The sequence below is a fragment of the Canis aureus genome, chromosome 20 (genome assembly GCF_053574225.1).
Source record: "Canis aureus isolate CA01 chromosome 20, VMU_Caureus_v.1.0, whole genome shotgun sequence".
Taxonomy (NCBI): Eukaryota; Metazoa; Chordata; class Mammalia; order Carnivora; family Canidae; genus Canis; species Canis aureus.
Genome location: NC_135630.1, coordinates 29,440,998 through 29,458,584, shown reverse-complemented (window position 1 = coordinate 29,458,584; position 17,587 = coordinate 29,440,998). Strand labels below are relative to the sequence as shown.

At 37.0% G+C, this 17,587-nt stretch overlaps 1 protein-coding gene across 8 annotated transcripts in view; it reads right to left on the bottom strand.

Annotated features, from left to right (window-relative positions):
- The window catches only part of WDR33 (WD repeat domain 33), a 123,800-nt gene that overhangs the window by 57,036 nt on the left and 49,177 nt on the right, over positions 1 to 17,587 (bottom strand). For 7 of the 8 annotated variants that reach the window (XM_077861233.1, XM_077861236.1, XM_077861232.1 and 4 more), the window contains 6 exons: positions 10,441 to 10,667; positions 9,085 to 9,153; positions 8,171 to 8,275; positions 5,292 to 5,387; positions 4,953 to 5,104; positions 3,146 to 3,243 (listed from right to left, as the gene is read on the bottom strand). In XM_077861233.1, the coding sequence (XP_077717359.1) occupies positions 3,146 to 3,243; positions 4,953 to 5,104; positions 5,292 to 5,387; positions 8,171 to 8,275; positions 9,085 to 9,153; positions 10,441 to 10,644 (724 nt within the window). In that variant the 5' untranslated portion in view covers positions 10,645 to 10,667. Of the gene's footprint in view, positions 1 to 1,399; positions 1,633 to 3,145; positions 3,244 to 4,952; positions 5,105 to 5,291; positions 5,388 to 8,170; positions 8,276 to 9,084; positions 9,154 to 10,440; positions 10,668 to 17,587 lie in introns of those variants that run through there. The other variant, XM_077861237.1, reaches the window with a different exon arrangement.

Genomic DNA, 17,587 nt, shown 5'->3' with positions numbered 1-17,587 from the left:
TTGTGCAGGACTATGCTTACCTGCCCAATGTTTCAGTCTGTGTGGGCTACCTGAACATCATCCCTTCATAGAGACCAACTGACATTTTAGACATTGGAAGGTCCTATTCCTATTGACTTTATGACCCAATTGTCTCTCTGCATATAAAGCTAAATTATATTCAATTAAAATTTTCTGTGAAGAACTTCACATCAGCCTTGGAACAACTGGAATCCCATTACCCACTGGATTCTCAACCCAAAACTGAAGGATAGGGAAATTATAACTGGTTTCACTGTTTTATAATCATTGCTAAAAATCAGAGAATTTAGAGAAATAAGGAATGACAGAAAATGGATAATTGGTATCTAATAACTCGACTAAACCTATCAGAACTACTTCTTGGGTGGTATAATTAACTGGGTTTAATATATTCATATTGGTCCCATATAGTCATTGAGGTACTAAAATGTTTTCAAATGGGAGCAAAGATCATGAATAAGTTAGAACATACATCCTAAAAGTACATGGAGATTCATTATACTTTTGTACATGTTTGAAATTTCCACAGCAAAAATGAAAATAAAAAGAACTTCCACATAAAAAATAAAATTCAACTCTCAATATAGGCAGGATGCTGGTCTATTTTTTAAGATATAGGAAGAACAATAATTCAGCATCCATTTAATTTTATCCAAATTTGCCTCAACTCAAATCTGAAAATATTTAACTGCCAGAATAACTCACATACTCTAAATTTCAGAGGAAAAGTTCTTAAGTGCTACCTAGAAACATTTTCATTGGGACGACTATGTGGCTCACTGGTTGAGCCTCTGCCTTTGGCTCAGGGCATGCATGATTCTGGAGTCCGGGATCAAAACCCACATTGGGCTCCCCTGGAGGAGCCTGCTTCTCCCTCTGCCTATGTCTCTTCCTCTCTCTCTGTGTCTCTCATGAATAAATAAAATCTTAAAAAAAAAAAAAAAAAAAAGCCTTTAGAAACAGTTTCATTACCAAAATTGAATAACATGGAAGTGAAACATGTTATCACATAGCAGGTTTTCTTTTATTTAATCCAAGATGCATAGTTATTATTATTATAATCCTACCTAATCCACTGTAAAGATAATCGCCTTGATATTTTAGCATTACTTTAGTAACTAACTACAATTACTGTGTTTCCTCTATATAACTCAGGATTCTCAATACCTAAGGATACCTAAGTGGCTCAGAGGTTGAGCATCTGCTTTAGGCTCAGGGCATGATTCTGGGGTCCTGGGATTGAGTCCCACATCGGGCTCCCCCACAGGAGCCTGCTTCTCCCTCTGCCTATGTCTCTGCCTCTTTCATGAATAAATAAATTTAAAAGTCTTAATTTAAAAAAAAAAAAAAAGGATTCTCAAAGCCTAGAAAAAGTTAACCATCTTTTTGCTATTTAACAGCTAAGACTTCCATTAAGATTGAGAAAAGCAAAAAAAAAAAAAAAAAAGATTGAGAAAAGCTGGGCAGCCCCGGTGGCGCAGCGGTTTAGTGCCGCCTGCAGCCCAGGGCGTGATTCTGGAGACCCTGGATCAAGTCCCACGTCAGGCTCTCTGTATGATGCCTGCTTCTCCCTCTGCCTGTGTCTCTGCGCCTGCCTCTCTCTCTCTGTCTCTATGAATAAATAAATAAAATCTTAAAAAAAAAAAAATTGAGAAAAGCTGCAACATTAGCATAGTGTTAGACTACAACATCAAGTGTAAGATTCTAGTCCTGGATATGAACTTCTTTTACCTTGAATATGTCACTTAAGCCTGCTGGATCATGATGCTCATCCATAAAATAACTCCAGCTAAGTGATTCCAAAAACTCCCATCTAGTTCTGAAGGTGTATAGTATTATAACGTTCATAGTGAGTATACTCCTTCAATGATAGGTACTATATCCTTATGCTAGCTACCACTGTACAGCACTGTGGATTAACCCAGACAAAAGGTAAAAAGCCAGGAATGTCTAAATAAACATGATTTAAAAAAAAAAAAAAAAAACTAGCTTGAATACAGATTACATATCAAGAGCATTTATTTTCTTATCTAGAAAACATCAACACTATAGGATGTAAATTAAGCTCCGGAATGTTGTTAAATTCAACCAAGACTCTTGAACAGAAAAGAAAATCTCTGAATAGTAATTTCTTGACACCCAGTGTTCTGTGGCACCCATGTGCCTACCCAGCATTTATGTGTCAGAGGAAGATGTTACTTTTATGGTATATTGGATTCAAGAGTATGGAGTGAAATTCACTCTTTATTAAGTCAGTGTAAATTCAAATTAAGCACTTGAGAATACTACCTTCCTGCTTAACAATAAACTAATGAGATTAAATGTTTTTATTAATGTAAATGTTTTTTCAATGTTTCTAACACACATATAAAATAGTTAATTCCGTAACTCTAGCACCCACTGAATTCACATAAATAGTACTGATAAACTGTTAGTATTTCAACAGCCCCACTTTATGAAGTCTAAAACTAAGCTAATCCAAGTAAAAAATATGAATTTCTTTGTAGGAGGGAATAATTCATAGGCATTAGTTCATAATTATGAAATCAATAAAAGTAAACAAGAAAAAATTTAGTAACAAGTGGGCCATGTAGTACAGAAATGTAGTATTCTGTTAGTAAAAAAAAAAAAAAAAAAAAAAACACACACACACACACATACACACAACACCTGCTTTCAGAAATAGCAATAATGAGAAGGGCAGTTACTGATACCTCAGTTAATCATATTGTAAAAGAAATGCCAGGAGAATGTGAGCTATCTAAATAAAATCACAGTGCCATTATGTTGGAGAAAGCCATGCTGGCTGTAAGACAGGAATATAGCCCTAACAGATGAATACAGATAAGCAAGTTATTTGCAGGGGTGGGGGGATGACAGAAGAAGAGGAACACTTGTATTTAATTCAACTCAAAGAATTCAAAGATTTAGTAGCAGTAAAAAATCTACAAAATGAATGTGAACTGGAGAGTGTGTTCAGGTTTCTTTAAAGAGCCTGACTGAGACGGTGTATATGTAAAAAAAACTGAATGGAGACGTAAGCTACTATTGTGGTATTGTGATGATTTAACCACAAATGCCTTCCCTATTTAAATATTCCAATCAGTACTGTTAGTACACGTACCTCGGAGAATTCTTTCCTCATGGCAACGAAGAAAGTCCCAGATTCTAACAGTGCCGTCATCAGAGCATGTGGCAAATTTATTATCCGTGGGTGAGAAACTGTTACATGAAGACACACAGCAGGGGAAAGAAGTCAGCATTTAACAGATTATCTGTGCTTCTCAGACAGGGAAAAATAAAAACACTGTGCTGCGTTATAAACAGGAGAGGGAAGTATTCCAACAGTGAAGAAGCCCTTAAAGAGAATGTTGTCAGCTAATAAATGCATCTCATCAAAAGAAGAATTCACCAGAGTAGTTGCTTCTTAGTTTTCAATCACCAATAGTCCGAGAACTTTACAAGTGTATTATTAGTACTAATGCTTCCCACACTCCCCACAGTGCAGTATTTCCTGCCTTACCAACAGAATACAAGGAGCTGATTTAAGTGTAGAAACTAAATGAAATCTACTTTTGAAATATTCCTGTAAACATTCCTTTACATTATATAGGAATATCACTCAAAAAATTAAGCATCAGCTTCTGCCTCAGATGCTTCATGAAATGATAAGCTAAAAATTTTTGGACAGGCTGTTTAAAGACTAGTTGTTAAATATCCCTACATTAATGTTTCTCATTTATTTGAAAAGTCTGTGGGAAACTTTCACATCTTCTCCCTGGCAAGCTCTTCCATGAATGTTGCACCTTGTAAGGAAAACTTTAACAAAGAGACATTCAGACTGTGTTTGAAGCCAAAGATAATCTACTGCAAATGATTTTGCCATCTTTCCCTCCCTGTCGTGAAAAACCATCAAGTTTCTCATCTATCTCGAAGAACTCCCTTGAACTTTTGAGTTCTATAACTAACAAAGAGCCAACTGTGAAACTCAATGTATAAGCAGGACACTAAAGCACAGTCTTTGTAGAAGCATGTTTATCCAACAATTTTTGTAAAGATTCTGAAAGTAGAAACAAGTGACTGCAGTGGATGATGTTTCTATAAAGATGTCAACCTCCTCCCACACATGGGCAGTACACCCGTAAAGAATGCTGCTTAGCTTTATTCTGAGGCTGCAGCAATTCTTCAGGCTTGCTTTTGAGATTTTTTTTTTCCGGTTTTACTATACATATCTCATTGATATGTAAAAATATACAGCTCACTGAAAATATTTTAAACTCCACTTATTATACATTTGCGTAACTGATGTTCTCAACAGCGAATCAGAAGAAAAAGTCCTAGAGTCCTCTTGACAATGGTTTGCTTACAGTTTCAAAGCTTGAAGAACCCATTCATTACTCCATTAATGTTTGCCACATCCAGAGTTACTTGCGAGTTTTTAGTCCTACTATACTCTCCTTTTGAAGTCGTGGCATAACCAAGCCAACCAAGTCTTCACTTAAGCCTTTTTTTCTTGTATTTTGTGTGAACTCTGAAGGTGTTTTCTGTAGGCTTTAGATTTTATTCAGTTGTATAATTAAAGACTGAATTCTTTATTCGGAATGAAAGATTCTTGTCTTACACAGTAGGTAATAAAAAGGAATAACGTATACACATTATTAACCATAAATGAAAAGAGAAAACCAGTGCAAAATGCGGCAGACAATACATCTCTAACATATTGCAAAGGCTGATACCGGGACAACACTACTTCAGAAAAGTGCCAGCAAAATGGTGAGTGTGTGAAAACAAGGAAAAATATTGTGTTTATAGGGTGCAGAAAGTATCCCAGAATCTGACAGAGCCCATGCATCCCTGCACCGAGAATACACTTAGAGAATAATTTAACCATGACAATAGGGACTACAGAAAATGGTATATTGTGTATAAACCTGGCCTCTCTAATCGCCTCCTTATGTGCCTGGAACATCTTGACGTTGTTCATGTTCGACTGCCAATATTTCACATATCCTCCATGGTCTGCTGTCAACATCCACATGTCATTATGTGACCAAGTCATGGCCCTCACTGGGCTATCATGAGCCTGTGAAAACATAAGACATTTTAAAAATTATGTAAAAGAATATAACGATGGAAGGCTTTACAGGAACCTATATTACCTCACAAGAATTATTTGTCCAATTTTAAGCTTAAAATGCCAATAAAGTAACTGTATCTCCAGTTCTTTACAGTACCACAGGAGGATGCTATTGTCTGATGATTACTGTTACCTGTAATATTGTTTCAAAATTGAAGGTGAGTCCATTCCACAAGGTGAACTCTCCACTAGAAGCTCCAGTGACCAACCGTCTTCCTTCTGGAGTCCACTAGGGAAGAAAAAAAAGAATCTTAGCTAATTTTTAAAACACTTAGAAAGTATTATAAAATATCTAATACTCAACATTAAATAGACAATACTTTCACTTAAGCATAGTTCAGAATTATAAGCAAGTACTTTGTCAGAAAAGAACTCATTAACAGCACAGGGAAAGCTTTAGCACTTTAGCTCATTAACCAAATTAAAAATAATAAATGGGGGATCTCTAGGTGGCTCAGCAGTTTAGCACCTGCCTTCAGCTCAGGGCATGATCCTGGAGTCCTGGGATCGGGTCCCACATCGGGCTCCCTGCATGGAGCCTGCTTCTCTCTCTCTCTCTCATGAATAAATAAATACAATCTTAAAAAATAAATAAATAAAAATAAAAATAATAAATGCAAGGGGCACCTGGGTGGCTCAAGTCAGTTAAACATCCAACGCTCGGTTTCAGCTCAGGTCCTGACCTCAGGGTGGTGAGATCAAGCACCATGTGCTTGGGATTCTCTCTCTGCCCCTTCCCTCACGGCCTGTGCTTGCTTTCTCTTTCTCTCTCTCCCTCTCTCCCCCCTCTCAAAATAAATAAATCTTTAAACAAAATAGTAAATGCATTAAAAGTACCTGGTTAAGTTACACCTCTAAAAACAAAACATGCAAAGACCACATTTTCCTAGGATGCTTAGCAAGCTAACATAAAATGGTCACCAAAGTAAATCAAAAAAGGATTACACCTGCTAGTGAACCAATTAAGGCAGAGAAGTTAACAGGTGTTTTATGAAAAAGCTAAGTACCAATTTAAGGACAGCAAGGCTAGCAAACTTCTCCTGGCAACTAAATGTACTTAAAAAAAAAAAAAAAAAAGTCATGAATAAATAAATAAAATATTTAAAAAACAAAAAGAAAAAAAAACAAAAACTTTTTAAAGCTTTCCCCTATTCACAATATCAAGCATTGACAAGTCTTATGCTCATAAACTCTCCAAAAATGTAAGTCATGATTAACACTACAGCAATATTTTAACATCACAATTTGCATACTAAGGGGAATCTGTGACATATGCTTACCAACTCTAAACATAACATTGCTTTTTTTCTTTTTACTTTCAAGCTTCTATGATAGATTACAAACTTATTTTCCTTAGGCAATGTAAATACATGAAATAAAAATACAACAATCCTATTTTCCAAACTAAAAACTATGTGGACACATAGTTGAAAAATACAAGTGTGCTTATAGAAATAGCAGGATGAGGGATCCCTGGGTGGCGCAGCGGTTTGGCGCCTGCCTTTGGCCCAGGGCGCGATCCTGGAGACCCAGGATCGAATCCCACATCCGGCTCCCTGTGCATGGAGCCTGCTTCCCCCTCTGCCTGTGTCTCTGCGCCTCTCTCTCTCTCTGTGACTATCATAAAAAAATAAATAAATAAAAAAGAAATAGCAGGATGAGATATGTAAAATAAAGACTATTTGGTAAACCTGGCTTTTTATTGCTAAACTGCACATCATGATTTTATTATAAACAAAATCCCCCTACTTTCCTAGTTTCTGTTATCTGCTATGGGTTCCAACCAAACTATAAGCACAGGACTTGATGTCTTAATACCTTCTAATGTGGACTATGCCTCTACTGTGTGCAAATGTCTCCTAAGACCTTGCACTTTGATCCCCAAATGAGAAATCTACCTAACAAACTGTAACAAATAAAAATAAATAAATAAAAATAAAAAAAAAACTGTAACAAATATAATTTTATCATTCTGTACTGTGATACAAAATGCTCATATTTTATTCATTTCAAAAAGATTTTCTCTATTACGCTAAGAAGATACAAAAATTAGCTGCACACCAACTCCTTTTATCAAATTCCCTGGCAAACAAAATTATACTACTTACTGGTTGGCTCTACCAACAAAAGAAGCCAAAAAACAAGTGTTTCTTTACTGATGTTTCTAGTGCTTTAGACTTCTGAAGCAAATAGGACACCTAAGACTGACTGCAGTATTTCCTCCAGCCCTTTGGTTCTCCCTGCTCTCTACCATTACCTCCCTAATATCGGGGACTTGCTTATTTTGCTCATTTGCCACAATGCTTGCTTGCCATTACTATCTTTTTTCTGTCCCTTTTTTCCTCCCAATTCTTATTTGCTTAACACTCTGTTAATTCTATCCTACATTTCTGGTCTTACTAACCGACAAGTACATTCTTACTTATTAGCAAACCACAAAGATGATGATTATACTATCACAAATGGAAATATTAACTGGATGCCTGGGAGACAAAGATGGGAAGACATTTTACTGCAAACCCCTTCAAATTTTCAAATTTTGAACAATGCCAATCTACTATCTAAAAATTATACTTTTTAAAATGTCATGCAAATGTATTGAGTACCTACTGTGTACCTTTATGAAGCTAACACTTATGGTCAACCATTGGTCTTCAGCTCTTCTCAGGTGTTTTTCTTACTAGCGACATATTAACAGTTTTCGTTAACTTTGAGATGCTGGCTTTCTAAACAGCAGCAAAAAGTAGCCCTGCTATTCAAGAGCAAGTCTGAGACCTGCTGCAATACAGACCCATGACTTGCTCAGAGAATTCTATGGAAATTGCAACATGAACAATTCAAAAGCATGATTGGGTATTCCAAAATGAAGTTATCAGCAACATACCAATTTTTATCCCAGATATACATTTAAGACAATTTTGTCCTGCTAAATATATGTTCAGAAGTTATAACTCAGGATTAATTTTTTTTAAAAATATTCAACAAAAAAAAAATATCCAACAGAATACTTACCCTAACAACAAATACTGGACACTTTACTTTATTTGTTGATGTTCGAACAAATTTTGTTGTTACTGCATTCATAGGATTATTCAACATTCCTATAGGTGGGACCAGCTACAAAAAGAGAAAATTGTGTTTTAAAAGTTCCTGGTTAAAAGAAATAAATAAAAATAAAAAAAATAAAAGTTCCTGGTTACACACAGGGCATAAATCAGAGACATAGCAAGGTAATTATTTCAACATCTAAAGACAAATTCAGGAGTATACAGGACTTTCAAAAAACCTATTATTATAGATTATAATCAGTCTGCATTAATTAAATGAAGAAAACTGAGATACAGGACAGTTAAATGCCATTACTAAACAAATAACAAAATCAAGTATGAAATTTCCCCTAATTACTTCTCAAGGTCAAGACAATAAAAACAGGTTGATAATAAACCAAATTTAAAATTAACTTTCCGGGATCCCTGGGTGGCGCAGCGGTTTGGCGCCTGCCTTTGGCCCAGGGCGCGATCCTGGAGACCCGGGATCGAATCCCATGTCAGGTTCCTGGTGCATGGAGCCTGCTTCTCCCTCTGCCTGTGTCTCTGCCTCTCTCTCTCTGTGACTATCATAAAAAAATAAAAAAATAAAAAAATAAAAATAAAATAAAATTAACTTTCCTATTCCACAGACTCTGAGGCAGTGCAATCTTTCGCTGGACACTGTTTTAAGCCCCAAATCAAAAGTTTGTCCACTTTAGAAGTTTTAATTGAGAATAAAAAATAACTCGCAGAGTACACAGATACATTATCTCTTTAGGAATGTTTTAATTATAAAAACGTAAAAAGTCCATGTTTGCATTTGAGATCACATAGCTTTACGTCAAAATGTCCAAGCAGCGGTTTTATTAAGCTAGTATAACATATCTTAATACTTACATCATTATAATAACCTGCATCAGGCTGAATTGCCCGCATATCTCTCTGGTCTCTTTGCCATATTCTATTCTGTTTAAAAATAAACAAATTAATTAATTAGTATATGGTCCAATTATACTCAGTTTGAAACTAAAATATTAACAAAATGTAAGCTATCAAATGGGGAGAAAATAGGATTAAAACTTTTTCATTATGTTCTATAACAAAGATAACAGTGGGTATCTTAAAAAGACCTTATCCTACTGACATTGTTTAGAATTTCCCTCTTCTCTTTACTCACCTCATCCCCAACCAATCAAACAAGGTACTGCTGACCCCAACACATTCTCACTGACCATGCTTTAATAAAAGGAAAAGGGATAAGGGATAAGCAGACGTCTCCAATTCCCTCAAAATCGTCAGCACAATTCCTGATATCTTGTCCTCGGTTTTCTTAATTCCTCTTAAGCTCTCCTAGACTAGTTTTCCAACTGAATTCCCTGGAAAAACCTAAATAAATCTAAATCTAAATCTAAATCTAAATCTGTCTTAATCTCTGAGTAAATCTTTTTCTTTTATGTGTCTGCAACATGCTAATTATCCAATATGCAAACAGGTCTTTAAAAGATCTCACGTTAAAATAAATAAATAGATAAATAAATAAATGGTCTCAGGTAAGAAAAAGCAAACAGATGTTCTTCAAAGGAGGCCAGAGCAGATCAAAACCTGATTAAAGTAATAGCATTAGTAATGAAAAACGAATCACAGAGGCTAATAATTCCTAGGTGAAGACAAGTAAATAAAGAGCTCAAAAGAAAGAAATATCATGCAGAGGTCTAGACAGCCCTAACTCCACCTTTAGCTGTCATGTCAGAGTTGCTTTCACCATATAGATGTGCTTGACCCTCAAGAAAAGTGGAGCCCTTTTCTCTGACAAGAAGAGCTACCCACCACCAGGGGCTTGGAAAATCAGTGTTCTTAGAACCAGTGTCTTAGACATGCAAAATTGCTATTTTGAATGTATGTTCGCACAGAAATATTCCTATGTTGGTAGTCTCTTAAAATTTCATATACACTGTGGGTTTAACAAGTGTTTTAAGGTTGGCCTTGAGAGTAAAGTACTATTTTCTGAGATCTGCTGTGAACTTTGTTCTAAAAGTTTAAACTATGAACTAGAATTCAAATTTTGTAATTTTTGAGACGATTCATGAACGCAAAGAGTAAAAAAGTACTGGTGATTGGCCTCATTTGAAATTCCACTTATCCTACTATAATTCAAGAAACATAGTTATTATACTTATTACCCTAAATTTTAAAAACTCTCTTCTTTTTAAAAAGCTGAAGTTTGATCATCAGAAGCACATTAACTGGACTTACCTCCAAATACTTAATTACAGATGGATTATAGTCTATGGTTTTTCGATTTACTGCTTTTCTCATCCGTTTTCCATCAAAGGTAAGCTGTTGCATTGCTTGCTGCTGTGCAAAATCAGGTCGCTTATAAAATAGCTGTCGAGGTGCTTGGTGCTGGAACCTTGGCATATGGAAAAAACGAGGAGGAGAACCAATTTCTGTAGCCATGGTGATGTATTCGTTCTAGGACACTAGAGTAGGGAAAAAGCACTTTCACTACAAATACCAGCATTGCAACACTGCTTGATAACATTTTTAAATGGACATTTTTTGTACTTCTATTCTCTAATAGGTAAAATTTCTAGTTTTTAGTCAACATATTTACAAAATGAATTATTAGATTTAATGGCAGAGACCAGTTATACATTTGAACAAGGCCAATTCACAGAATAAGTGCTAATAAGCATTTGTTGTAAGATTCAGCCTGACGGAGGGGAAAAAATAACAATTAATAATAGCATTGGGTGAATGTGCTGTGTGCATTTAAGTTAGGGGATGTGGGGTAGAATCACGGAGAACTGTTCACATTTTTTAAAAAATTTTTTTATTTATTTATGATAGACAGAGAGAGAGAGAGGCAGAGACACAGGCAGAGGGAGAAGCAGGCTCCATGCCGGGAGCCCGACTTGGGACTTGATTGATCCCAGTACTCCAGGATCATGCCCTGGGCTGAAGGCAGGCCCTAAACCACTGAGCCACCCAGGAATCCCCACAAATGCTAATTTATAATGAGATAAACATTCTTTCTCTCTTAGTGCTATGTGTGAATTAAATTAGAATGCACAAAGTGCGCTAAGCATTTGAGTCCATAAGGTTGGTGAAGGAATCTATTTAATCAACTGTCCTATGAGTCCAACTAAGTTTCAGCATCCGGATTTCAACTAATGGCTTTAATTCAGATACTTAAGCAAGTAATTCCAAAAGGATGCAGCTCTGGAGTTCCTGGCTGACTCAATCATCTCAGGATCATGAGTTCGAGCCCCATGGTTGGATGTACAGATTATTTAAATACATAAAACTTTAAAAAATAAAAATAAAAAGCTGTAGCTTTGAAAAGTATTTCCTAAAAATTACTATTTTTCATGTTACAATCATCACATTTCTAATTTTATTAGAATAAAATCATCCTAATAATCTACTAATATTACTGATTTCAAATGAGAATTAAGTCTTTTTACTGAAATATGGTTGATCTACGATGTTACAAAAATAACATTTTAAGGGTGCCTGGCTGGCTCAGTCAGTAGAGCATCTAACTCTTAATCTCAGGGTCTTGAGTTCAAGATCCACACCGGGCATGGAGCCTACTTAAAATACAAAAAAACCCTCATTTTTACACATATCAAAAGAAGCTTTAAAAATACTCAGCCAGGGACACTTGGGTGGCTCAGCACCTGGGTGACTCTGCGGTTGAGCATCTGCCTTCAGCTCAGGGAGTGATCCCGGGATCGAGTCCCACATCAGGGAGCCTGCTTCTCCCTCTGCCTGTGTCTCTGCCTTTCTCTCTCTGTCTCTCAAGAATAAATAAATAAAATCTTTTTTTAAAAAAATATTTTTAAAAAAAATTATTCTGAGACTCCTGGGTGGCTCAGCAGTTAAGCGTCTGCCTTTGGCCCAGGGTGTGATCCTGGAGTCCCGGGATTGGGCCCCACATCAGGCTCCCTGCATGGAGCCTACTTCTCTCTCTGCCTGTGCCTTTGCCTCTCTGCCTCTCTTTCTCTGTCTCTCATGCACAAATAAATAAAATCTCAAAAAAAGAATTATTCAGCCAAAAGAAAAGGAAATACAGTACTGATATATGGATGAATCTTAAATACATTATGTTAATGGGACGCCTGGATGGCTCAGTCGGGTGAGTGTCCACTCTTGGTTTCAGCTCAGGTGATGGATCTCAGGGTCATGAGACTGAGCCCCATCTCAGGCTTCATGCTCAGCAGGGAGTCTACACTTGAGATTGGAGATTCTCATCCTATCCCTGTGCCCCTCCTCTGTCTCCACTAAAACAAGTAGATAAAATCTTAAAAAAAAAAAAAAAAAAAAAAAAACCTGCTTAAATACTTTATCTTAAGTGAAAGGAGCCAGACATAAAAGGTCACATATTTTTAAGTTCCATTTATATGAAAAATCCAGAACAGGTGAACACACAGAGACAGAAAGATTAGCGGGAGACCAAAAGATTAGCGGTTGCCAGGGGCTGGAGAAAGGAGGAATAGAAAGTGAGTGCTTATCAGGAGTGGACTTTCCTTTAGGAATGATGAAAATGTTTGGAACTAGGCAGAGGTGGCGTATGCACAACATTGTGAATGTACTAAGTGGTGCTGAAATGGGCACTTTGAAAATGGTTAAAACAGTGAATTTTATGTTATGTGATTTTCACCTCAGCTAAAAAATGGGGGATATTTCATCTACTGGAAAAAACTTCCACAAAGCACTTACCAAGAGACAAATCAAGGATCTACTGTACAAACAGAGGAAAACAACTGAAGTCAAATACAAAACAATCACTATGCTATTACTAACACTCTTGAATGAGTCACATGTTAAAGCCAAGGAAAAATATTACTCCTTCACTTAAGAGGATGGGCAAAAATACCTTTCCATTTGCAGATTTGTTGAATAAAACTTATTCTAAAAAAAAAGAAAGAACTTTAACTTTTCCTGAATGATCAAGTACTACTTGTGCTCTAAAAATAAAGGACCAGAAGGAAGAAAAAGAAGAGGATAAAGTTCAATTATATTTTACATCAAGATTCAACCCTAAGGGATGCCTGAGTGGCTCAGTGGTTTTTAGTGCCTGCCTTTAGCCCAGAGGGTGTTCCTGGTGTCCTGAAATCGGGTCCTGCATCAGGCTCCCTGCATGGAGCCTGCTTCTCCCTCTGCCAGTGTCTCTGCCTCTCTGTGTCCCTATGAATAAATGAATAAAATCTTAAAAAAAAAAAAAAGAAAAGACCCAATCCTAAAATAAAACAAAACAAATCTCCTCACAATACAGTGACCAGTCTTCACTGGTCACTTCATTAAGCCTTATACACTTCAGCTTCACTTCCTGCAAACCACTGTCACTTACCAAAACCAAAACAGAGACTCTTTGTAGCTGTTATGGGCTGAACCGTGTCCTCACACAAATTCATATGTTCAAGTCCTAGCCTCCAACACCTCAGAATGTGACTGTATTTGAAAACAGAGCCCTAATCCATAAACTGGTGAAACATACACACATACAGTGGCAGTCGGAGCAAAATACTTGGCCTTCCTGGCTCATCAACATGGGTTGCCCAAAGATTCTAGCAATAATAATAAAACAGCTTTCTCTAACTGAAATAGCAGAAAACTCCATATAGAAGATTGAAAAATAAGTGACCCAGACAGAAAGAAACATCTCTCAAGTCATTAAACTATCCTTTATGCTTCACTACATTTCAAGGAACTATAGATATATATCCAAATGCAGAAAAAGAATTAAGAGCTTGGGGCACCTAGGTGGCTCAGCCAGTTAAGTCTTGGGCTCAGGTCATGATCCCAGGGTCCTGGGACAGAGCCCCGTATCAGGCTCCCTGCTCAGTGGAAGAGTCTGCTTCTCCCTCTCCACCTACCGCCTGCCACCCGTGTGCACGCGCGTACGCTCTCTCTCACTCTCTCTCAAATAAATAAATGATAAAATCTTTTTAAAAAATAAATAAATAAAAATAAAGTAAAATAAAAAAAAGAAAGAAAAGCTTTATCCCTCAATAAAATTACTGTGATTTCCACTTACTACAGTATTCACTTCAAGTACATTAAAAGAATATCAAAACTTCAAATCAGGTTTGTCCCCCAATAGCACTTTCATCTCCTATCTAGGGTGAGGGATGGTGGGAGAAAGTGAGGTAGAGAGAAGATAAGAAAGGGATAAAGAATTAGATGCTTAACTCTTACAAGATAAGAGAAAGTGAGGTAGAGAGAAGACAAGTAATTTGGATATGGTTATTAAATACTACATACTAAAATAAATACATACATACATACTATATACTAACAAGAGAACCAAATAGCTAAGGAAAAAAAAATCCACCTGAAACAATGAACTTATCATGTCTTTCTCATACACACAAACCTTTGATGTTTCAAGCAATCAGCAAAATGTCATCAAGTGCTGGGACACCTGGATGGCTCAGCAGTTAAGTGTCTGCCTTTGGCTCAGGGTGTGATCCTGGAGTTCCCAGGATGGAGTCCCACATCAGGTTCCCTGCAGGGAGCCTGCTTCTCCCTCTGCCTATATCTCTGCCTCTCTCTGTGTCTCTCAGAATAAGTAAATAAAATCTTTAAAAAAATTTTTTCATCAAGTGCCAACTTTATATTATGCCCTGCATCATGTATGGAATATCATTCTGATTCACAATTATAACTTCTAAGTTCATAGAACAGATTTCAGACTTGGTGGTATCTGGACTTATCTGGCAAATACAAAAACTCTTGAGTTCAAAAAAGTTTGTACCATACCCTTAGCCTTTGCACCATATCCTTAGCCTTCAAGCTTTCAACTACTCCCCTCCAAAATAAGTAAGCCACTACATATACTTTCTCAGCCTGGACAATGAGGTTAATATAGATAACTTCAAGATTATTTTTGCTCAAAAGGTATTATTTTGTTTTTGTTTTTTTTTTTAAATCTTTAATTTTTTTCATTTTTATTTATTTATGATAGTCACAGAGAGAGAGAGAGAGAGAGAGAGAGAGAGAGAGGCAGAGACACAGGCAGAGGGAGAAGCAGGTTCCATGCACCGGGAGCCCGATGTGGAATTTGATCCCGGGTCTCCAGGATCGCGCCCTGGTCCAAAGGCAGGCGCCAAACCACTGCGCCACCCAGGGATCCCAAAAGGTATTATTTTGAATGAAATAATGTATTCCATAAGCCAATGTAGTGACTAGTCTGTTGAACAAACTAGAATACCCAGACTTACTTCTCCAATATTTGGGCATACAGGTCCATACCAACATTACAATTTTATAATTATGGTTCTTGTCCCAACTAATACAAAGTAACATGTTTTATAAGCTTAGTGATGTGATATCTATAATTGCCAAAATTATAAATGAAGATAGAAAAGTAGATAGAAAAAAGCATAAATGCTTTTCTTCAAGAAGTCATTACAAGTTTTACATTGTAGAACTCTGCTATGGGGTGCCTGGGTGGCATCAAATTCCTGTTTCAGCTCAAGTCATGGTCTCAGAGCCGTGGGATCATGACCCACATCAGGCTCTGCACTCAGCACGAGGTCTGCTTGAGATTCTCTCTCGTTCAGACCCTCCTACTCAAGCTATCTCTCTAAAATAAATAAATCTTAAAAGGGGGGTGGGGGGGCAACTTCAGTCAGGCCACCTGCCTCCAGCTCAGGTCGTGGAATCAAGCCCTGTGTCAGGCTCCCTGCTAGGTCGGGACTCTGCTTCTCCCTCTTCACCTCTCCCGAACTTGTGTGTATAGCCCTCAAATAAATAAAATCTTAAGAAGATTTTTTCTTGTATTGTTAAATAAGAACTCACTTTATTGAACCTAAACCTCTAATTTTAGTAATAAAAACTGTACTCAAGTATTAACGAAGCCTTAAAAATATGAATAATACAATAAATAGAATGAACAGGAAAAAAATTCATGAGAAAGGTTAAGACCTAAACTGGAAATATAAGAGGGATGCCTGGGGGGCTCAGCAGTTGAATGTCTGCCTTTGGCTAAGAGCATGATCCTGGAGTCCTGGGATCGAATCCCACATTGGGCTCCCTGCATGGAGCCTGCTTCTCCCTCTGCCTATGTCTCTGCGTCTGTGTGTGTGTGTGTCTCATGAATAAATAAATAAAATCTTTAAAAATATCTACATATGTAAGATAATAAGCAGCCACCACCAAAATCACTGAGGCAGTTCCTAACCATAAACAAACACATACTTAGAAATTGCTGAAATGGGCAGCCCAGGTGGCTCAGCGGTTTTGCGCTGCCTTCGGCCTGGGGGCATGATCCTGGAGACCCGGGATCGAGTCCCACATCGGGCTCCCTGCATGGAGCCTGCTTCCCCCTCTGCCTGTGTATACTCTACCTCTCTGTTTCTCATGAGTAAATAAAATCTTAAAAAAAAGAAAAGAAAAATAAATTGCTGAAATACATGAAAACGCTCTGTGGCATGGGGAAGCATAATGAGAAATGCAATTCACTTCACTGACTTATCGGTGAACACTAACTACCTGACAGGCACTAAAGACAGACACACAGACATACACACAGTCTGCTCTCAAAATATTGACAGTTTATAAGAACAGAAGAGTTCAAAAAGAAAGCAATGTGAAAATCTACTACTACAAAGAGAATCTACTATAGTTGTTTGCCAGAAACAATCTATCATAGGCAATAGGAATGTAAGAGGATGCTTACAGCACAAGTCAGTCTTAAGAAGTTTAATTTGGGTTGGGCTAAGTATAAGTAGGAGGAAAAGACCCAGTGAAATGAAACAAATTAAGTAATGCTCTCTCTCATTCACTCAGCATACCAGGGCCAGCATAATCTTTTCCTCCAACCAAACATAGTCCAAAATAATCATCCAAACATTTCTGACTCCATTAGAAAAATTTCACTATCACAGCTGATAAACTAAAACACAGGGGGAAAAAATATATATATATCTTTTTTTCTACCGGAAAATAACCTTGCTATAATTTAACTAATCCCCACAATTTCAATCCAAAATGAATTTACTAAATGTTTCACACAATTGAATAAAAAGATCTTTTTCATTTAAAGATTTATTAAAAGTAAATAAAAATAAGTAAAAATAAAGATTTATTTATGAGAAAGAAGATTAACAAGAGAGAACACATGCGTGAGCACAAGTGGGGGAAAAGGCAGAGGGAGATAGAGAACAAACCCACTCTACACTAAGCAAGGAGCGTGACCCCAGAGCTCAACCTCACGAACCTGAGAGACCTGAACCAAAACCAAGAGTCAGATACTTAGCTGACGGAGCCACCCAAGAGCCCCAAAGATCTTTACTATTCAGGAGGATAGAACTGAGGCTCTGAATCAAAAAACAACTTGGGGCATCTGGCTGGCTCAAACAGTAGAACATGCAACTCTTGATCTTGGGAA